Source organism: Bemisia tabaci, chromosome 5, assembly GCF_918797505.1.
Source record: "Bemisia tabaci chromosome 5, PGI_BMITA_v3".
NCBI classification, from domain to species: Eukaryota; Metazoa; Arthropoda; class Insecta; order Hemiptera; family Aleyrodidae; genus Bemisia; species Bemisia tabaci.
In genome coordinates this window covers 43,171,474-43,193,160 of record NC_092797.1, presented here as the reverse complement: position 1 = coordinate 43,193,160, position 21,687 = coordinate 43,171,474, and the positions used below count along the sequence as shown (strand labels likewise).

Below are 21,687 nucleotides of genomic sequence, written 5' to 3'. Positions count from 1 at the left end.
CCATTTTTGCGATCCGGAAGCTAGGTTAGGTTACGCATTTCCAGATGGCGTGTGCATCTCGGAACTTACCGCGGGCATCCGGCGTGCTGCCAGCTCGAAACTCTCACTGACGCCTACAAACCTAAGGGATACTTCAAGCATTGCGCAATGCTTGAAGTATCCCGTTAGGTTTGTAGGCGTCAGTGCGAGTTTTGAGCTAGCAGCACGCCGCGCCGCAGCGCGCCGTGAACTTGTCTACAATTTATTAGTCAGGGTGTTAAAATGGAGGCAATTTGACATCAAAATCGAAATTTGCGACTCAAAAAACATCAGTTTTTAGTAAGATCACTGAAAAGTGATGTTAGATAAAAGCTATTAACTTGAGTTTTAAACAGTAACCTTTGAAGTTGAGTAAATTAATTAATTTTAGTAAGTTCATAACTTAAAGATTTAGTTAAAATAAAACAATAATATTGATTTGTCAAATTAAAGTTAGATTAAAAAAATCTAATCTTTAAAAAGACAAATAACTAAACAAAAGTATGTCAATTACACTGTACGACTTATTTCTTCCTACTATTGAGTTTTGGACCATATTGAGCCGCGGGCACGGAGAGACAGTGCGATGCTTGAAGTATCCGTACAGTTTTGCAGGCGCTTTCCGCGATCGTTTTCCGCGTTAAGATCAAAGTTTCAGATAATTTCTTTCTGGAGATGAAGTCTCTATTCCCAGATCTGGTCACAATGCATTTAGAAGCAAAACTTTCACGCATATCCACAACAATGAAATAGAACTTGGTTTCTTTTCTGCTGACTCAAAGATGTTGACGCAGAGTAGAAAACTTGGATGAGACGAAACCTGTGATACAGCTTTTTCGACTTCCAAGTGGGTAAAATTGCATATCCACAGAATGAAGAGGAACGTAAACTTTTTTTGGCTTTTAGTTTCATTTTCTGGACGAGAATCTTAATTCTCAAACCACTGGATTTCTGCTAAATGAGAAAAACAGTTGCGCTAGCTGAGCAACACCTGATGGGGCTTACGAGGTTTTGAATTTCTACTTTTCAATTGAATTCTACCGTACTAAGGGGGAAAAACATACTAGCCCTCGCCCCTGGGACGTTGCCAAATTTCGCAAGGTAAAGCACAAGGGGCTTGTCGATATTTTCCTTCCAATTTTTCCGAGAATTTCATTCGAAATTCGACCCAAAGTTCTGGAAATATTCCAATGGAAAGTATTCAGAACTCTCCCCATAAACAACAAATATTTTGTCTCGAGAAATATTGCAACATTCGAATGTTCACGATTTTTCCTTCGCGCGGCAGAAGTGACTGTCAGAGAGGAAGGGAACTTCAATTTCTGGCTAATCCTTAAAAATACATATGTGAATAGGGAAACCAATGGTACAAATGTTCTTCCTAGACTGAACCAGAATTTGTAATTCCTTATTGCAAAATGCGGTCCAATTACTGCATGGCAGGGGAGACGAGACTCCGAGGAATGGGACTCAGTGGCGTGGCGTGCTTTGCGATATATCGATTGTTATGCCATTTAAACCTATGGAAAAGAATCGATAAACAGGGTGTTCGCAGCGAACACCTTGATAATCGATTCTTTACCATAGGTTTAAATGGTAAAACAATCGATACATCGCAATTCACGCCACGCCTCTGAATGGGACATTACGTGCGCATGGTGGGTTTTCAAACTTCTCCAGTTGTAAACCTTTTATCGTTGCTGTCCTGGCGCTGCGCCGTGAAAATTACCCGAGGAGGAGACGTTAACAACAGTTGGAAGCACCGAGCGTTTCCTTCGATTTCAACAAGTTAATAAGCCGCAGTCCCCGATGCATCTGCATTAATGCATTATTTATCAGAGCACAGGTGCATGTGACCGTAAGTGTCGTAACTCGGAACTTTTTAGCCTGCGGCGGGGCGTGCTTTGCGATACATCGATTGATCTGCCATTTAAACCTATGAAAAATGATCGACAGACAGGGTGCTCGCAACAAACACCTTAATAATCGATTATTTACCACAGCACTAAATGAGGAAATTAATCGATCATTTACGCCTCGATCGCCACCAGGGGCGTAGCTAGGAAGTTTCTCTTGGGGGGGAGGGGGGGCAAGGGACCACCTCTCGTGGTGAAGAGAGCGGGGGAGGGTGAGGAATGGAGGATCCTGTTTTTCTGGGGGGGGGGGGAGGCAGGCCCCCCCTAGCTACGCCCATGATCGCCACTGAAATTAGTCGCAATGAAGGGATTCAGCTGATAAAAGTTTCAGAAACCAAATGATTTCAGAACCACTCTCTCCGTCGCCGAGTCCAAACGGATCAAGCAATACCTTTGCAAAAAATTGAATGACGTTCGGAGGGGACAGACGCTCCATTCGCCAGAATCGTTTTCGCCACTTACTTTTTTGGAGGGGGGGGGGGGGGGGTTAAGGAATAGCGTTGCGTGTTTTTTTTTTTTTTTTTTTGAGAGGGAAAAGGGATATCCTTCACAGCCTCAGAGGAGGGGGAGGGGAATCCCACTAGATTAACGTTTTTGATTTTTTCCCTTTTTTTCTATTTTAATTAATTGAAAACCGTAATTTAGAATTGACCCCATAGATCGATTCATCTACAACTTCAAGGGAACTCAAGCGGGTTTGATTTACTTTAATCACAAGTTTAATAATATTTCACGAGTAAAATGTTTAGATTCATTGAAACAGGAGACGAGGCTTCTCATTAGTAATCATCCTTCTGGGGATGCGTAGCTGAGAGGTGACCAGAAAAGTACGTGAAAAATAAAACAGTAAAAACAAAGTAATATTGCTTAGCGATCAATTTAAAGAACAATTTTATCTAAATTAAAACGCACGCTATCCAAAATCTAAGCTCAGATTCGAACTCCCCGTTGAAAATTGATGTAACTTGATGTATCATACGTTGTCATAGCGTAATGGGAAGATGCCAAGCGTATCAGTCCAATATGGGTAAGTGGGTCAGGAGAAGATAGGAAGAAGAAGAATTTATCTTCAGAGAAATTCCACGAAACGAAACTAGGCGCCGGCGCCAGGACACATTCCGATCGGCCGTCGTCGGTGGTCGGCGGCGGCGGCATAGATAAAAAGGGCTGAAGGTCGAGCACGCCAGACTGAGTGGCGACCAGTGTTCCCAGGTGCTCCTATCTTAAAATGTCCGTACGCTCTCCGGATGAACTCGGGGAGGCTCGTGTATATCCGTGCCGCTCCGTGCTCCGTCCGTGTTCCGTGAATTCCGTTTCCGTTCCGGTTCCGGCTGTTTTGTTGATAATGTTGATGTTCTCTTGATCTCTTGTGACATTCAAGTACCTATGTCCTCTAGAAAGCATTGACAGGAAAAAATAATCGGAACAATTATAGGTGCCTACATCAAAAAGCAATAATTCAAAAGAAAGGAGCTGACTTTTCATGAAATTCATAATTCCTAACCCATTGAACTGATTGAATAACACATAAATTAATGCAGAAAGGTCCTGTATGATACCTGGGTTTTATTCGTGGCTTCCTTATATCATAACATTGGCGAAATTGAGAAAAAAAAGTAAGAAAAAATGTCTGAGTGATCAAACACAAAAGCACAACAATACAGAAAACAAGGACGGACCTTAAATGAAAAGGCTGAATTTTGATAAGAATACAATATAATTAATGCGAAAAGTATCTAATTTGTTCCCGAACGATACCCGGCTTTCATACTAAACATAATTGTATCAATAACTTACGCAAAAGTAATAAAATTATGCAAAGAAAAGCGGATTAACAGATGCACGGACTGGGCCGGGCGGGCGCACGGACATAAATGAAATGACTGAATTTTGATAAGAATACAATATAATTAATGCGAAAAGTATCTAATTTGTTCCCAAACGATACCCGGCTTTCATACTAAACATCATTGTATCAATAACTTACGCAAAAGTAAAATATTGCAAAGAAAAGCGGATAAACAGACGCACGGACAGGGCCGGGCGAGCGTACGGACAAAATAAGATAGGGAAAAATTTTCCCATAAGGTTTTTGTCCGTACGCTGTCCGCGCGGGTATAGGGAATGTCCGCGCGGCGCGGAAATATCCGCACGCCTGGGAACACTGGTGGCGACACCTGTCGGGGCTCGTGCGAGGGGAGGGGAGAAAGCTAATACGGATTACGGAGCGTGATTCAAGAATTCGCCACCAGATAGCACAACCACCAATTCTTATCGCCGCTAAATAATTAATTCATAGATATGTATACAAATACCGAAAATTATCTTGCACACCATCTGTTATGCACTGTTATGTTGTGCCGTAGGCAACGGTTGTTCGTTTTAAAATGTAACTCTGTGTGAGTGTCACAGAGACTATGTTAATGCTCAACTGTTATCAGCGCAGGAAAGGAAAAAACAGTCGAGTTTCGGTGTTCTTCGCGATATTCGCGGATCGTGTGTGCTGCCTTGTTTTTTGCTCCATAAGTGCCCCTTTATCAGCGTCGGTAATTTTTTAACATAGAATGTAAAGTAGTAATATTCGGAATGCCTGAACCACTCAATTCTATTTCAGAGTGGAATTTTGATGGCACACACGCACTTTTTGCACCCCGGTCAATATTTAACTATGGCAAGTCTGAGCTTACCAAAACATTTCTTACCTCGGTGCTGTGAAATTGTTACGAAACAGGATAGAATTGACATCTAGAGGCTCCTTGCCTATGCCGCACACCGATGATTTTGGGAGAGGATAGCCGTTCTTATAATCAAATTGCTGCATCAGTTGGAAATTGCGCTTCTGAAACGCAAAAAATAAATGAATAGCGTAGGTACATAGCTGAATGATACCCGAATATTAGCAACTGTCAGGATCCTATACTTCCACTGTGACGCGGACTTGCCGGTTATTTATTTCGAGGTTCGATGCTCACATTCATGCATGAAAAGTTGTATCCAAGGCACATGAAGGAACTTTCAAGTGCCGAACAGAAAACGTAAAGAGGTTAGTATGAGTACGTAATGCAGGGACGAGGAGGCGATCGCCCCCTGAACTTGGCCTTTTTTAAGAGACCCCACTGGGATATCAATGTCCTATTTTAATTTTTTGGACAATTTTTTCAAAAGTAATCAATTTCCAACATTTTAAAGTTTATGCAGGTGCCTTTTGATTGACCTGACGTCTCGGCAGGGCGATTAAAAACTTGAATTGTTACAATTAAACAACAAATCCATGGGAAAAAAATATAAATAAATACAAAAATAAAATTCCGCTGATTGATACATCCTAGATAGTACCTAATTTGGAACATTTTGACCAGGATGAAATGATTCTCATATTTTTTTTTTTTTCTCACCGGAGACACTACGAAGTAGTATCAAGATGCACACTTGTTTCTGATACAAATATTTTAACTCCGGTGTGGGTAGTGAAGTATCACACGGAACGGAAGGCGTTTTCAACTGGTGGAAACGGTTTGTCCTAGCTTACAGCGACGCGCACCACGTAAGCAGATAAAATAAACTTGCATCCCTCTCCATGATACGAAACAATTGCAGGAAGATTTGCAAATTATAAAACAGTTTTCATTAAGGTTTTTCCCGAAGAAATCCGAGATGAGACTTAATGAATGTTTCGATAAGCGATCGAGAGATTCAACGAGTTAGTATCAAGATTGACAATGATTTTTGATACAAATATTTTGACTCTTTTGTTTTTTCCTGTCATTTTTCGAGAAGAGAAAAAATAAACGAAAATGCGAAGTAACAAAGGTGTTATTTCCAAAACTTTCTGGTGGAGGGCCCCAGTCTCCCTTCCAGGAGGAGTCCCAAATCCACTTTTGGAGGGGCCCATCCCTCCGGAAAATTTGGAGCCAGTCCATCCTTGACCTAATGTTTCACCTTCTGACGAGTAAATTACTAACGATTCAATATAAAGTTTTTTGTGTGCATAAAAAGTGAATCGTAAAAGTGCATGATCAGTGAATAGTGAGTGATGAAAATCATTTTTTTTAGTTAAAATTCTGGTTTAAATGAGCCATTAGACATTATCAATAAGTTGATTGATTCTGCAATTTCCTAGCTCTCTCCGTGTGTGTACATTTGGAAATTAATTCAATGATAAGGCATACTTTACCCTTACATATCATTTTTATTTGTCGTGACCAAAGTTAATTCAACTGACACGACCAATAATCTGAAAAAATTATGCGATTTACATACTACCTTCGTTTTATGGGCGCGAAACGCGACATCTGTCATGAATAACTGTCCGAGAAGGAGCGATTACTTACCTCTACATTTTTAAATGTAAATCCAGGCAGTAAGGGTAATTTCTCCATCGTAACCATTAATGTCAACACAGCAGATAAACTTATTATTTTTCGAGTGACCGAAACTATTGAAACAATTTTTGGGTGTTTTATCCTAATCCAGAGACGTTCTCATTACAAGTTCATTGCTCTAAATAGTTGCTATGACGATGAATAAAACGAGGTGTTCAACAGTTTATTGTGTTGCAAAATAGAGTGCACGCAGCGCGCATGATTTTACTGCGACAGTGATTCGCCGGTTATTTTCGAGGTTCGATGCTCACAGTTGTGCATGAAAAATTGCATCTAAGACAAATGAAGGAACTTTCAAGCGCTGATAAGACGCTGAAAGAAAGACAAGACTTGGAGGGGAATCGATAGAGGGGAGGGGAGCGATGAGCATCGATGTTGAATGGTGGGGGGTGTGGATGGAGGAGGAAAATTTGGAGTGCAGCAGGAAATGTTGATTGATTGAACACGAAATTTTGTTTTTATTTACGATTGGTGGAATGTGTTCAATGTCATGATGAAGATTTGACAATTCCGTGTCTTGTGATATGACACGTTAACCATTCGTTGTGTTATTTTCTTATCGCAGTGTCTTTGCAGTCAGTTTTTAAAATTAGCAATTTCCCAGATCTAGAGTAACTACTTCAAATCAACCAGGAATTAACTTATCGTCATCCTACACATGTGTGAATTCGCGATCCTTAAAATAACTTGTGTGGCGTGAACCTTCTCATTGCTGGAAAACCCATCTCTGGTTGTTGGACTGTGAGTGATGTTCTATTTCATTTTACAGTATATTCGATCAAGTTTTCCTCAAATCTCATGACAACTTGTCCTCCCTTCCCTGTCATCAACCTGTGGACTAGGTATGATGGTGCTTCCTGGTATCACCTTTGTAACTGCGAATGAAGACTCACAGCTTTTAGATTTAGATTTTCTGCGTGCGAAAAGTTAAACTACGCACTTGGCAGTTAAATTCTCTGGTCTTTCAACACCTCTTTATGATATTTATCTCCAATTTCCCCATCAAAAACACTGTTTTCTCCTTCAAATTCAAGATTGAGGTTAGAAATCAGAGCTCATAGTGAAGTTTTATATGCCAAGAAAATGCTATCTTTCAAGCTATCCTACATCCTCAATCTGTATAAATATCATCATTATCTCTTTCCAAACACTCTGTACATCAGAGCTTGGTTTTTACGCTGAAGAATTGATTCCTGGAGTAGGTGCTCGATTTCCCCTCAGCTGATTCCAATTGTCTGGATCAGCTTTCACTCTCCCACTTTCATTTTTCTTGTTATAATGAAGGAATTGTCATTCTTCAGCCTCTAAGAAGTTTAAAATGTGTAAGCTTTAATCAAATAAGTCCTAATATGTAGTAACCGTGGAGTGTGCGCCACTGTCTGAAGTTAATTTGCACCCTGACCAGAATGGCAATATACTAGATTTTTGTCAGTGCCACTGAAGCAAATTTGCCAATTCTTCGGTGCTTACGGTTGTGACTGAAGAACGGATAATTATGATAACTAATTGAGGACTGTATCAGTACAAATAACAAATTAATTTCTTTAATGTCTTATTCCAGGTAGGCTATGATCAGCTTATCACGGGGGAATACTGACACCCACACTTTAACAAGAGCCGTTTTTCGATCAAAACAAGATGGCTCATCAAAAATCAACATGTGAGGTAAGTGGAGGAAAACTTTAACAGCTGTTTCAGAATTGTAGACATTTTTGAAGTTCCGAGAGTTGTCTCTTTTTCTGGAAAAAAATTGAAATTCAAGTTGATTTTCAAAAAGAAAAAGGGCTCATTACGCTTTCTAGTCAGGGTTAGGAAAAACTTGTTTTTTTTCTAAATACCACCCATGGGTTTAACAGGGTTTCCCAAGGTTTATTGGGTGTTTTGCACTTATGACGCACACTAGAAAGAATCACGGCAATAAAATGGTTTTCCGTAAAGAACACAATGATACAAATGTATAGGTCGGGGAGGTTTAAGGACTGTTCATAAATTACGCCATGTCTTAAGAGGAGTAAATTGGTAAATTTTTCTTAGAAGAGGGTTACGTAGCACTGCCTCATGTCAAGAAAGGAAATCGCTAAAATGTCCTGTAGATGATCCAGAATAATAAGCGGATTATAATTTAAGCAGTAAACCCGCAGTTCTCTGATTATTTTATTGTTCCTTTTCTTATAGACCTGTCAGCGCTCCTGTACAAACTGTGGGGATCAAAGCAGTCTCCATCTGCATGTTGAAATAGAAAACTTGAAGCAAAGACTATTGGAGAAGGAAAATCACATTGTAAATATGGAGACTAATTTCTTGAAAGAAGCTGAAAAATTTCCCAACGGGGAGCATGCAGCTTTAACAGAGGAAGTATTAATGTGGCAGGAGAAGTACTCAAGGTTTGTACAACTTATCACAAGAGATGCAACAATAACTTATCTCCCTATATCACCTGGGATTGTAAGATCGGCTCTTCTTGTTAAATTTTTATTTTCAGGTAGTTTGGAAGCGTATTTTCGTTGATGATCAGTCAAACCAAAATGGGTGGATTGTGCGGCTTCGTATGTTGTTTTGACGCGATCATAATTTTTCGGAATAACATCAGGACTCACCAGATGGATAGAAGGTGAAATTCTTGCAAACTTTGGAGCCAAAATATAATCATACAAAAAGGAGGGTTTAGAAATGACCTAATGAAGATGATGGCATCCGCCCAGCATCAATTTCAAAAGTCTAATCTCAAATGTTTACCAACCCTATTATGATCTATTCGCCATTATCGCGGCATCTTGGCTCGACCGATCATCAACAAAAATATGCTTTGGAAGAAGAGGCTAGATGCTTGTGCTAACTAAAAATCTACCAAGCCTTAAGTGTGCGTGAGGGTAAAGAGTATGTGCTAATCAAAATTTAAGAATATTTTAGTACTCCTCAAGTATGAAATAAGATTAAACATTCTTTCGTGAGCCCAAGGTATTTCTAGTACGTTTAGACACTTCAAATTTTTCTCAGGGTCGAGGCAGTTTTTTAAGTTTCAAAATTAGCTTCGGAATCAATTTTAAGTGTACTGGTGTGCAATTTTTTCGCTTTCTTTATATATTTGAATGTGATCTGACAATTTTTCAACTTTGTAAGAATTTGAAACTCCGCACAATCAGATTTAATTATTGTCAAATCTTCTAGGAAGGATCAAATTTTTACTCCAAAGCATGAGTTGCAATGGTAGTCAAGCAAAATCATAGTTATTGCAGAGCACGACCCTGGTCTCAAGTTTTTCTTTTGTAGTTTTGGCTACAGTTTCAAATAGAAAAGAAGAACGAGAGAGAAAAATAACAATTTGCTCAGCTAATTACCTCTGACTTTCCTACTATGACATGCAATCTTGAATTTTCTGAATTTCTGTTTCATTTTCTTAGTAATTAAAATATTTTCCAACTCCTTTTTGTATTATTGAGAGTAAGAACGAGGATAATTTATTTTCATTGGATTTTTAAGATGCATCTTTTTCCCCTGTGGTACCTAAACAGAAAACCTTGTTCTTCATAACATAATGACCCGTAAACATATTGTCTGTTTAATCCTCTGTGAATGTGTATAGTTATTTAAAATGTCTGTTTATAACGTCTGTTTTTTATCTCCAAATGTTTTCTGTCAATAATTTAGGTTATATGAAGCGCACAAAAGAGTGCAAAAAGTAAACCAAAGTCTTGAGGATAAGTTACTGAAAATTGTAGATAAATGCGAAACTGAGAAAAATGCCTTATCAACAGAAATAGCCAATTTGACCAGGAAGCTGGTCGATGAACAGTTCTCCGTCAGTAAATTACAAGAAGATAATGTAAGTCCTCTCATATAACCTTTTTTTGGCAGCATGAGTTACTCAGTATTTACTATTTCACATTGTATTAACCTAAATACAGTGCAATCAGTTCGCTTTTTTATTTAATTAATTAACAGATTCCTGTGGTAGGTAGGCTTTTCAGAGCGCCCTAGCGCGCCGTAAAAGCGACTTATGTTTACAATTAATTAATCAGAAGAATTTCTACGCCAGGCACAACTTATTTAGCAGCAAAAATGTTGCAGACAAAAATATCACAAATGATAAAATATCCAAATTTTAAAAACTTTCGCACAGATAAGTTACGGTAGGCTGAATCATGAGCCTGCATCAACTACAGTGTTCCTCAATGTAAAGTCCATTAAAAAAGTCTATAAATATATTTTTATTATTTGAGTCCAAGATATAAATTCATTCTTTATCATAGTTTGCATTCATTTTTGTAAAATGTTTAATCTCTGCCATGCCAACTCAGCAAGATTCATTCTCTGCCATTATTTCTATTCTAACCTTTCATAAGTATCCCACTCAATTTTTTTAAAGTGTTTCCGGGCTTTAGGATTAATTCTATTTCATTTGTTTCAGGAGCGGTATAAAACTGATTTAAATCTAGCCATACAGCTATTGCATTGCAAACCTTCCAATTTTGTGCCACAAAGACTAGATGCTGTAAGTATCTGATGTAATTGTTTAATTTCATCACAACTGGAAACTCTTTTACTTGTTTCTTGCCAACAGGTTACATTTTCTCAAATAATTCAGGAAGATGGTCACGGCGAAATTCGAATTGCTGATGACCAGGAACCGTTTCAGGTAGCTCAAATTTTTATCAGTGTCTATTTGACATACCAAGAAAATAAACTATTTAGTCATTTCCCCCCAGAAAAGTTATTTTCTATCCTTTGGCTCCAAGCCAAAAATATAAATCATATAAAAGTACTATTTCTATTCATGTCCATTCATATTTGTCATAACGTTTTTGACAGAGAAATGAAAGTAGTATGTAATTTCTGAAAAAAGGTTATTTTGAGAAACGCTATAACGAGAAATGACTGATTGGGGCTGGAAAAACAAACAGTTGTTTCTGGGGAAACGTTATTTTAAGAAACTTTATAATGAAATACCACTAAATGTCCTAATTTCTAAGCAAATTCGACTTTGTTTCAGTTACCGAGTGATATTCAAGCAAAAGTTAGATCACACTTAACTCCCAAGAGTATCAGAAGATTCCCTGATGGAAATGGCAACATACAGACCAAGCATGAAATGAAAACAATTAAAGTGCCAATACCAACTTTTCCTCCCACCGCCATGGTGTACTCTCTGGATAAACCTACAATTGGTGAGTTATTTTACAATCTCTTCTGCTTGGTTGGAAACTTCCTGTTCATACGTTAGTTGCCACGCTGGTCCTCAGGGTCACTTTTCTGGAAGCTCACGTTACTTCCGCATCCGAGAGAAGACACTACCGCTGCCTCAAAGCGATATCCGTTATATTTGCAAGTTTTTTGCACCTCTCAACTTGCCGCAAATTATCAGGAAAACAGTTACAGTTGATATGTTGGAAAGTGTCTCAATTTTAATTTGAGTTCTACTATGTAAGTAGTCAGTTTATCATTTGAACAGATTTCAATGTCTCTGTAACTAACTTTATGAAGAAGCTGCGAGTCAAGGCTGTGTGATCAATAGTTCTTGTGACATTCATAGGGGCCAGCATTCTTAGGATGTTTTCCTTGTATTAACCGGAGAGTTTTCCAGCAGCGACGGCAAATAAAGCGTGAATCCCATTTTTGTGCCATGCCTCGCCTTGTATGTATGAGGGCGATATCAGGGTGCGCTTATTTTCGTCATGTAGGAAAATCGACGAGGTCCTTGTGGCAATCGATGCTATCTATGAACATAATAGGCTGTATGAAATTTGAGCCAATTTGAAGCTGATTTAGCTGATGCTCAAAGGAATCAAAATATGGGCAAAATTGCATTGGTGCAGACCTAGCAATATTCACCGTTGGTACTTACAGTATTCAGGTAACATTTTCAGTGTGTATTTTTTCTTTACATCAGGGCGTCTCTATGATTTTCATTCTGCCTTGTATGATAATTATCTTCCTCCTTAAAGCGAAAGCAAAACTGCCTAAATAGAAAGTGTGACAATGAAGCCCAAAAATGCCTGTTTAATGCACTGTTTTAAAGCGAAGTTTACTATCCAAAATAGCACATCGGTAGCCTTTGCAATTGCTTGACAAGCATTTAATTTTTTACAAATTTAAAAGCAATAACGAAAACAAACAGCAAAGCAACTTTAAATACTCGAAAATCCTTAAAATTTAATTTTAAGATCTAAAATTGAGAAGATGCTCCTTCTGAAATCCCTAAATAATTTCCAATTTGTCACAAAGGGGCAAACTGAGTTTTATTTTTGACCTATCTCTCCTGCTCTGAATGATGCATTTTTTTTTTTTTTTTTTTTTTTTTTTTTTTAAGTAATGATACATAATATTAACAAGTTTAATATGGACTAATAAACATTAACTTTAAAATTATATTGATTTACTTAACAAAGACCCTGGCACCGCCTGGTGGCATTACATCGGGGGGGGGGGGGGGGGGGGGGGGGATGATGATGCATTGAAAAGCCACTCTTTTGATTTAATTCAAAACCTGCACGAAAGCATAAGCTCAGAGCAGAGTACCTATTTTAGGAGAGTAATGTCATCTCAACCCATTTAGTACAGAAAGACAGTGCAGCTCACTGATTGACCATGCCATTTTTTCTCGCTTATGGAACCCTCTGCCCCTAGTTTGGGACCGATGACAATAAACAAGATGGCGGCAGAGTTCTAGACAAGATGAGAATTTTTTATATTTATATTCCCAAAATTAGTTTGTTAGAAATTTTGATGGATATTACTGCCGAGAATTTCACTTTTCCTGTGAGTATGATTCATTTCTCCTTCAAAAATCCGAATTTCTCTCGATTGGTTTTGCTTACATTAGTCCTTAAGAGTTCCATGAAAAGCCTATCACTGTCAAGCCAATCAAGGAGCGACACAGACATGGAAATACTCTCCCTAGACAGGCACTCTAATTCTTTTTACTATAAGAAATCAATTCAACTGGAATTTCTTTCATTTTTCAGATAAGGAATCACAGTGTGACGATGCCTCGGGGAAACCACCTCAATCTCCAGTTGATATTGTCTCAGCAGCAATAATGGCCAAAGTTTTAGAGGAGAGGGAAAGAGAAAGAGCTTCTCCGAAACACTGCCGAACGTGCTTTTGTTCCTCGCGCTCCTCCCAAAACAAATGCACCCAGACAGATGAAAATGATATCCTTTTTTTCACGTCTTTTGACTTCGACAACAAAGCAGTAATGAAAAATGGCAGTGATAGTTATAAAAATCCTAGCTTTGATTCGTTTGAAGCAGCACCTAAACTCACAAGACCTGGTATTAAATTTTCTAAACGGGACTCTAGCAAGTCTGGTTTTAGCGTCAGTAAAATTAGTCAACAGCCTTCAAATCTGTCATCCTCTGATGAAAAACTTATCCAAGAAATCAACAGTTCCTGCAATAATTGTAATAATAACAATATAAACAATGGTAAGCAAAAGGAGTGTAGCATTGGTGTGACTATTCCTTCGGCAGATAAATTTTCCGATTCTGATAATGACTCTCCATCGACATCCTGTAATTTGATTAGTTTTGATAATTCCTCCTTGAGCTCATCCGAAAACTGCAAGGAAAATACTTCGACTAAAGTATCTCCTGTCGGCCCTCGTCTTTGTTCAGTAAGAGTGCAAGCTGGCTCACATAATATTTTGTTAGATAATGCTGTTAATCCCTATTCCACTCCAGTTCTGTATCGAAGTAGATTTTTCAACGATGCAACCGAACCCTTAGTTCACTCATCTCGATCAAGATCAACATCCATCTCTTCAAGCCCGGAAGATGCATCCATTGTTCAAAGAAAACTACTCTGCGCTGAGACAGAAATTTAATTGTATCATCACATCATTATTTTCCTTTGTCAAAGTGAATTGAATCATATCTCTGCTGTAGTTTTTGTATTCAATCAAAACTAAATGTCTCATATTTGACAGGGACTTTAATCGTAGCTTTGTGAATAATCCTGGAAGGAGGAAAGGATGGAAGAAAGTTGAAGTGAAAGGGTGGCTGAACGAGGTTGAATAAGAAATGAAGGAATTCTAGCTCCCATGTCTCTGGCGACCAGGTATTGCAGAACGCCAGAAAGCGCTGTAAAAGCGGCTCTTATTTGTGTATTAATTCTTTCAAGATTGGTTAAAGCTGTTCGCAAGATACTAATTTCTTACTCGAATTGATAAATTCACTCTCATGATTGAACAAAATGTACATCTGACCCAGTCGGTGTTTTTGATATGCATTTGTGTTATAAAAATTGTGGTGTAAGTGTCACTAATTGCCTCAGTTATTTACTTTTTGTACCTTTGGGGCAACAAAAAGTTTACCATCTGAAGTAACTGATAGGAAGAAACGTGCTATAGTTTTTCCCTGATTAATATTGGCACGGATGAAAACAAGAAAAGGAGCCTTTTTAAACTTATTTTCCGATTGCACTATTCATAGACCTTTCTGCTCATTTTATGTATAGTTATGCTGTGTCTTGACAACTGGATTTAGAGCTCAAAATTGGTCCTACCAAGAGTATCATTTAAACTTGTCAGGAAGGTAGTAACAGGGTTATAAAAAACGTATTTACTTCGTTTTAAACACTAAAAGAAGCCCAAGTAGTATCAATTCTCAAGATTTTTCCCCGATTATTATGCTTCTCTCACTTTCCCAAGAAATGACTTTTTTCTGAGAAAGGAGTATTCACTTTGGTGCTTTTTTTAACCTAAATAGCCCGTATGAAGGAAAATTGCACTTATTTTTCTATCTTGAAGCTGTCATTTGAACAGACACTTCCTTTAAGGTTATGAACCAGTCAAAATGAGGTATGTAAAAGGACAGTTGAGGAAATAAAAATGTGTTACTTCTGGTTAACATCCGGCTTACATTAATATTTCAAGTGTGTAGGGCTTGGCAAATCAACGAGATACTGGAATTTTTTTTTTTTTTTTTTTTTTTTTTCTAGCTTCTGAGATGTTAATGAAAAATCATCTTTCAGTCATAAATTATGTCCTCAATTTCAGACCCTTGTCTCAGCCCTAATTCTTGGTCATCCCTAATGCTATCCTACAATACGGGGACATGTATTGTCTCCTAGAGTGATTTTCTGAAAGATCAACTTGAAACATTTTTCCACCAGATTCCTAAAGTCTTAATTGATGTGAAGAAAGTTTTTCTCTTCTGTTTAACTTTTTTTCAAACTTTAATCTATGACCTCTGAAAATTTGGTTTAATATCTGCCCCAGTTTTTTGACGGAAAACGTTTAATTTGAGCCATCATAACCATATTTAAGTATTGGATTCAGAATTTTTGTCTTTAATGCAGCATTTTTGTCTTCCATGTTCCGAAAAAGTGACCATAAGTAATCTGAGTCCTGTTCTGAATTGATTAGCAACATTATCTTGCTTCCCCCCCCCCCCCAAAAAAAACTGACTGGGCTCTCTGTATTTTGTAATCAAATGAATCTTCTACCTAAATGAGGCCGGCTAAATTTTTACACAGCCAAAAATTGTAAAGCCATCAGGTTGGTAGGATAAATTTTCTACCGTTGAATATAATTCACATTAATGTCGTAAACTGGCCTCTAGGTTGTTTGAATGCAACAGAGTGAAAAATTGCAATCTTTGAAATTTTACGGATTGAAAAAGATTGTAGTGATTACCTATTAAAGTCTAGTAATATTAGAACGGATTTAATTGGAATCAGCCTATCTGTATATCACATCACCTAACTTTCTCTTTCGTTTTATTTTTTTGACAGAACTAAACTAGTTAACGCCCCTAAACTCTCTGTGAAATAACCATTTACGAGTACCATGAAGTACTTAGAAAATTTCAAGTTTCAATATTGCTTAGTTTTCTGCTCAAAAAATAAAGAATTAGAAGAAATTCGACAACGTCCAGTTTAGCTAGGCGGATTTCAATTAAATCCGTCTATCTGACTGTTAGAAAGTGTGATACTAAGTACTAGATTTGCATAGTAGTATTCACGCTTTCGATAATATGTATTAGACTTATCGATCGTAAAACTGCAGAAATGCCTGTCTCACTTAGTGGCATTGTACTCTGCCTGTCATATTTTATTTTCTCCACAGAAAACTATGTTACGTCATCTCTTGAAACCTTCTGTGAGTTTCCTTCTCTTTGCAAAGAATATTCTGTAAAAATTTCAAGCCAGGATGTTGGCTTGATCTCCTTCTAAAAAGTAAAATAGGAATGAAGATTTTGAAAAATCGCAACTGAGATACGCATTTGCAAAGTTTCACTGTTGACATGTGCAATTTTACAGACATACTAGTTTTAACAAATGATTTCTTGAGGATCATTTGTGTACTTGAATCCAGTAACTGTCACAATTCTGTTTTTCTTTGCAAAACCAGGTACCTACCCTTGCAGACTTTGTAGTCGATTTTGAAATAGGTTTGTATGTAATAGTTTTGACAGCTTGGTGTTCTCTTTTTTCAATATCAGGGACCGTGTTACCAAGTTTGGATTCATCTTTCATTCGTCTGTATCCTTGAACATTGCATTTCAGGTTGTTGTTTTCTCTCTATATTGCTGCTTGTTGCTAGTCAAAGATTGTACCTATTAAGTTTGTATTTGTATTGCCTTGTTGTGTAAATATATTTAGTTATAAGCACTTATGTGCTTACTTAAAATAAGCATGTTTTGGGACCTCCTGTGCAAAATGCATTGATTTTTGAAGTGCTATCGTGCTGATTCTAGGTGTAAATTATCTAGGTTTATTGTTCAGTCCTCTCGGAATGAGGATGTATTTTTATAGTAGGAACTTCATATTTAATTTACATATTTATCTTTGTAAAGATTTTCAACGGAGACCATATTCATTAATTATCAATTTATTTTAAAAAAGACACATTTGCTTCCTCAGTACCAGTCTAGTGTACTTTATTAGCTATTAAGATAAACAAATCAACTTGACATAACAGTACATCTGAGTTTTTCTCAGTTGTTGTCTGTATGTATTCATTCATTGGTCTGTCGATCTTTATTGAGCTGTTACTGTTTCTCTTCTTTAAGTGAGCTCTTTTTTTTTTTCTCAGTACATCTCTGTATAACAAGAAATCCTAATGCCAGTCACATCATTGTTGAAATATATTTTAGAAAGAAAAAAAGCAAACTGAACCCCAAAAACTTATTTGAGAGAGTTCTGGACAGCATCGTGACGATATAACTGCAGAAAAACGACTTTAGCTTGTGTCGATGTAGACTTCCTATCACACTTTATTCTCTAAATGGAAAATTACTCAACAAAATTTCTAAAAAAAATGTTGGAATTTTTCTGCTCTGCGTGAAAAGTATTCTGTAAAAATTTCAAGCAATGATGTTGACTCTATTTCCTTTGAAAAACAAAATGGGAACAGAGCTTTTGAAGCACCGCAATCAAAATACGCGTACACCATAATGAAACATCGCTTTGGAAGTATAATTTAACAGGAATTTTCATCAAGTAAAAGAAGAATATTAATGGAAAAGTTAAAGGTCTCATGATGTCTGAGCCTTAGTTCAGCAAAAAATTTCATCAGAAAATTGTGTCTGTTAATTCAGTTCTTGCACAAAGACTCCTCCTCATAGATTTGCCTGTACAAGGAGATGATTCAAAAGATTTATATGTAGTACTTTTATATTAATTCAGCATAATTATGTAAAAGGACAAAATATAAGTGAAAGTTTTGTTCAAAGGTCAGGGAAAGTCAGAGAATTCGAAATTTTGGAGTCATCGAAGAGCAAAAAAGTTGAGGGTTTGGAATACAGAAAAATAATGGAAACTTTGTGTGTCGTTTTTACCAGCGGCTTTTGATAAAGATTTAAATTTTCCGATAATTCATGTCTTCAATAGGCTTCACTGAACGCTCTCTACCATAGAACTGTGTAACAATTCTTTTTCTTATTTAGTTGTAGTTGTCACTTACATTCACACTGATAACCCTCCGTGTCTGTTGTAAGTAGATTATCTGATACCATAAGGTACTTCTGATTGACTTAACAAATCTGTGCTTCCCACCTACGTCTTACTTTCGTCTTATTTAACTTGCTTGAATTTTCATCAGAAGTTCCTTTCTTTCAAATTTTTGTTCTTTGTATGCACTGTTTGTTTTTGAGCAATCGATTTTGAACATATCCTAGAGAGTTTTTGCTTAGTAACTCAACTGACTGTTGAGAAAAAAAGTCGATTTCTAAGACTTCGATAGTTTTGTACTTCAAATTAAGGGACAAAAGATGTAGAACAGTTAGTAATATAAGTATCCAAATAAGAATGAATTAAAGTTGACATTATTCAATGCAAGTTAAGTTTCTCATAGAGGAGGGTACTTTTGTAAAGGCTGATTAATTTTCATTGAAGAGGAAGGGCTTAAAAGAGGAGCGGTTGTCACAAATATTCATAAATAGGATCAAAAGAGAACCTTATCCGACTTTTGCAATTATTGAAACTGTTACGGCAAATGATTCTCTTTTCGTTGTAGCAACGGTATGTGTTGTCAGGATGTCAAAATTTAAGAGACGTGGAAAGTATTTCACTGGAAAAATTATTTTCACATTCTTAATTTTGTTCTCAAAGTTATAATCTTTTAGTGCCAAAAGAGTAATCAAACTTTTAAAAATTTTGATTTTTTTTACGAACTTTCTTTGAAATGCTTAGAGATGTATTTTCAATGTGTAAATGCTCAAGTTGCAAATTTTTTATCTTGCAACCTGAATTTTTTTCAAAACTTCATCCAGAAGTGTCAGGATTGGCCCCTAAGGAAATCAATTTAATCTAAATAGAGGAAACTCTTCAATTATGTACCACAGCTACCCTGAAAATACCTTAATATTTACAAAAAAGCTTTAAATCATGGAATGTGAAATGATAAAATCGAATTTTACTAAGATTTTCATTCAAACTTGTCCAAGAATTTCATCACTTCATTTTCGTAGGCATCTCTTACGAAATATGAATACCATTCAAGAACATATATAATGATCCTTACTTTAGCTTAGAGGGATTTTCCCTCTTTCTATATATATGTACCTACTGATAATCCAATCCCCTCAACGATACCCTTTTTTCTGGGCTTCGTTCTTTAACTCACGAGAAGGAGTACATAAAACCCCCATTCCACTAGTTATCTATCCTGTATTTTTGACTTTACTGTTTGTGATAATTAGAAAGTAATTTTAGGTATTCCTTTTTTCTTTTTTAATAGAAAGTTTTATTTTGTCACACTGTGAACATGCTTGCCTGGTTCTAAACTTTTGTTATGTATGTACAAAGTATACAAAATTTCCCAGCAACTTCACTTGCTTATGTTTTTATCAGAATATTCTTCCTTCTCTCCCTCAAACTTTTTATCTGTACAGTTTCTACTTGACTCATGTTACAGACACAATGCTATTTTTGATGAAGTAGGTTTTTTGCCCTCTCTTCACTTTTACCGATGGACCCTAAGTATTAATTTGAACCGAGAAAACTGAAAACTGTATTATGCGATTTATTCAGTTTGCAAATGGTTTTGTCATCTCCGGATCACCTGAGGTTCCCTTTGCAAGAATTCCTCTTTGTAAAACACCGAACAGTTTTTTTTTAATTTTTGTGATCCCTTCTTTTTTTTCTACCAAAGTGTCTATTTTTTGATCCGGAAAAATTGTCATTTGTATATTTGTATTAACCAGTCTGATGAATCTTGTGATTTCTCGCTTGAATGTTACAGAATAGAAAAATATTTAAAGTAATTCAGTTTTCTTTTTTCATTACTATTCATTCAAAATACGTTCTGTTCAGCTCTCTTATCATTGCTCTCCTGACATGAAGGCTCATCTTCTTTTCACGAGAGCGTAGAAAGTAATTGAGTTATGTATACAATAGGGCTCATCTCAAAAATCAGGTATCCCCTTTCACCAGAAGAGATTTGTGCGTTTTTCGCCAACAGCACGAAGCAGCTTGTGGAGCTTTTTGGATAAAAAAACAGGACTAGGCCGGTCATTTACAAAGGGACTAGCTCGGTTTCAGCCTGATCAGAGAACTTTCAATTTCAACCTCAAAATAATGCCAATCTTTTTTACATAACATTTTTTCAACGTAAATTTTACTAAAAAAAATAACTAAAAGGGATTCCTGACTTGGAAACTTTCACAATTTTTTCACGCCTAAATTCTAGGTAACGCTTCATCCTGTCCACAGTTCATGGACACCACGAACAAAAATCTTAAATTAGTGTGTTCAAACTATCCACGTTCGTGGACTCCACGAACACAAATTTAATTACAAATAACTGAGTAAATTTGGCACCGTGCATAAGCTTGTACAAGTTCCAAGTTTTTAAAAGTTCAAGTTTAAAAGTCTAAAGGTTTCTTCAAAAGTTGCAAGTTCTTATCATAAGTCATGCGTAAGCACAGCTTTGAGTAATTTGTGAAAACTTGGTTCGTGGACTCCACGAACACTTAAAGTAGATTTAAGGTGTTCGTGGATTCCACGAACACATACTGAGTAGACAGCAAAGCAGACTTTTGATCACTTAGTGAGCCCATTTTGAAATGGATGAGCCTCTCCTTATTCCAATATTTAAGTTCCATAAGCTGACTGTAGGCCAAGCATATACTTTGGATTACCTCACATTTGATGTGATGCAATTAAAATCACCACTACATCAGTAGGTATGTAAACGCATGGTAGATGTAAAACTCAAGTAACATAAGCCTATCCTATGGTAAGTAAACTAGACAACTCACTTGATTCTGGACCAGAAGTTTCCACTGAAAACATAAGTAGGTAACATACCCGACTTCTGAGGTGATATGTGAAGTTGATAAATTCACAGGTCCAAATGAAGAATGCCTCAAACTTAACCTTGTTAAAGCTGCAGGATTCCATACTCAGACTTAAGTGATAAAAAATTTAGGAAAGTATAAATTTCAGCATCTGATTGCTCAACACAGTGAACAGATATATTCCATTTGATACTGTGGAAAAACAGTGGGGGAAAAACGGGAAACAAGACTAAAATACACAATACATAAAACCGAGACGTTTCGACTCAAAACTGAGTCATTTTCAGTCGGAAACAATTAAAATTTAAAATAAAAACGATGAAAAATCCTGAGCCGTACATGGTGGTGGCCGAGATCCAAGAAAAGAGTTTGTTTGTTTACTTTACTTAGGAAAAATTGATAACAATAAAGGCACATCGATGCCAGCAACCGATGACCGAAAATGATCGACACGCTAGTTCGCGATCCACTCACAGATGGCAGCACTAATCGGTGAAACAATTAAGTTTGAGAAAAAGCCGATAGGTGTCGCTGGGGCGCCACCTAAACCCGACTTTTGAAAATTGAGTGGTATATTGCGCTAAGCCCGCTGACGTCAGTGCGGTAATTACACAATGAGTCCCCATGTTT

At 37.0% G+C, this 21,687-nt stretch overlaps 1 protein-coding gene across 3 annotated transcripts; it reads left to right on the top strand.

The window, feature by feature from the left end:
* The first annotated feature begins 6,737 nt into the window (after positions 1–6,737).
* LOC109032193 (uncharacterized) lies at positions 6,738–20,022 on the top strand. 3 transcript variants are annotated; one of them, XM_019044205.2, is made up of 7 exons: positions 6,738–7,057; positions 7,882–7,981; positions 8,492–8,700; positions 9,965–10,139; positions 10,725–10,808; positions 11,307–11,481; positions 13,279–20,022. In XM_019044205.2, the coding sequence occupies exons 2-7, from the start codon at positions 7,955–7,957 to the stop codon at positions 14,136–14,138; spliced, it is 1,530 nt and encodes a 509-aa protein (XP_018899750.2). In that variant the 5' UTR covers positions 6,738–7,057; positions 7,882–7,954; the 3' UTR covers positions 14,139–20,022. The 3 variants fall into 3 exon arrangements, with proteins under 3 accessions (XP_018899750.2, XP_018899739.2, XP_018899758.2); XM_019044194.2 differs by having other exon boundaries at positions 7,878–7,981; XM_019044213.2 differs by having other exon boundaries at positions 6,738–7,158; positions 7,878–7,981.
* Positions 20,023–21,687: the final 1,665 nt, after the last annotated feature.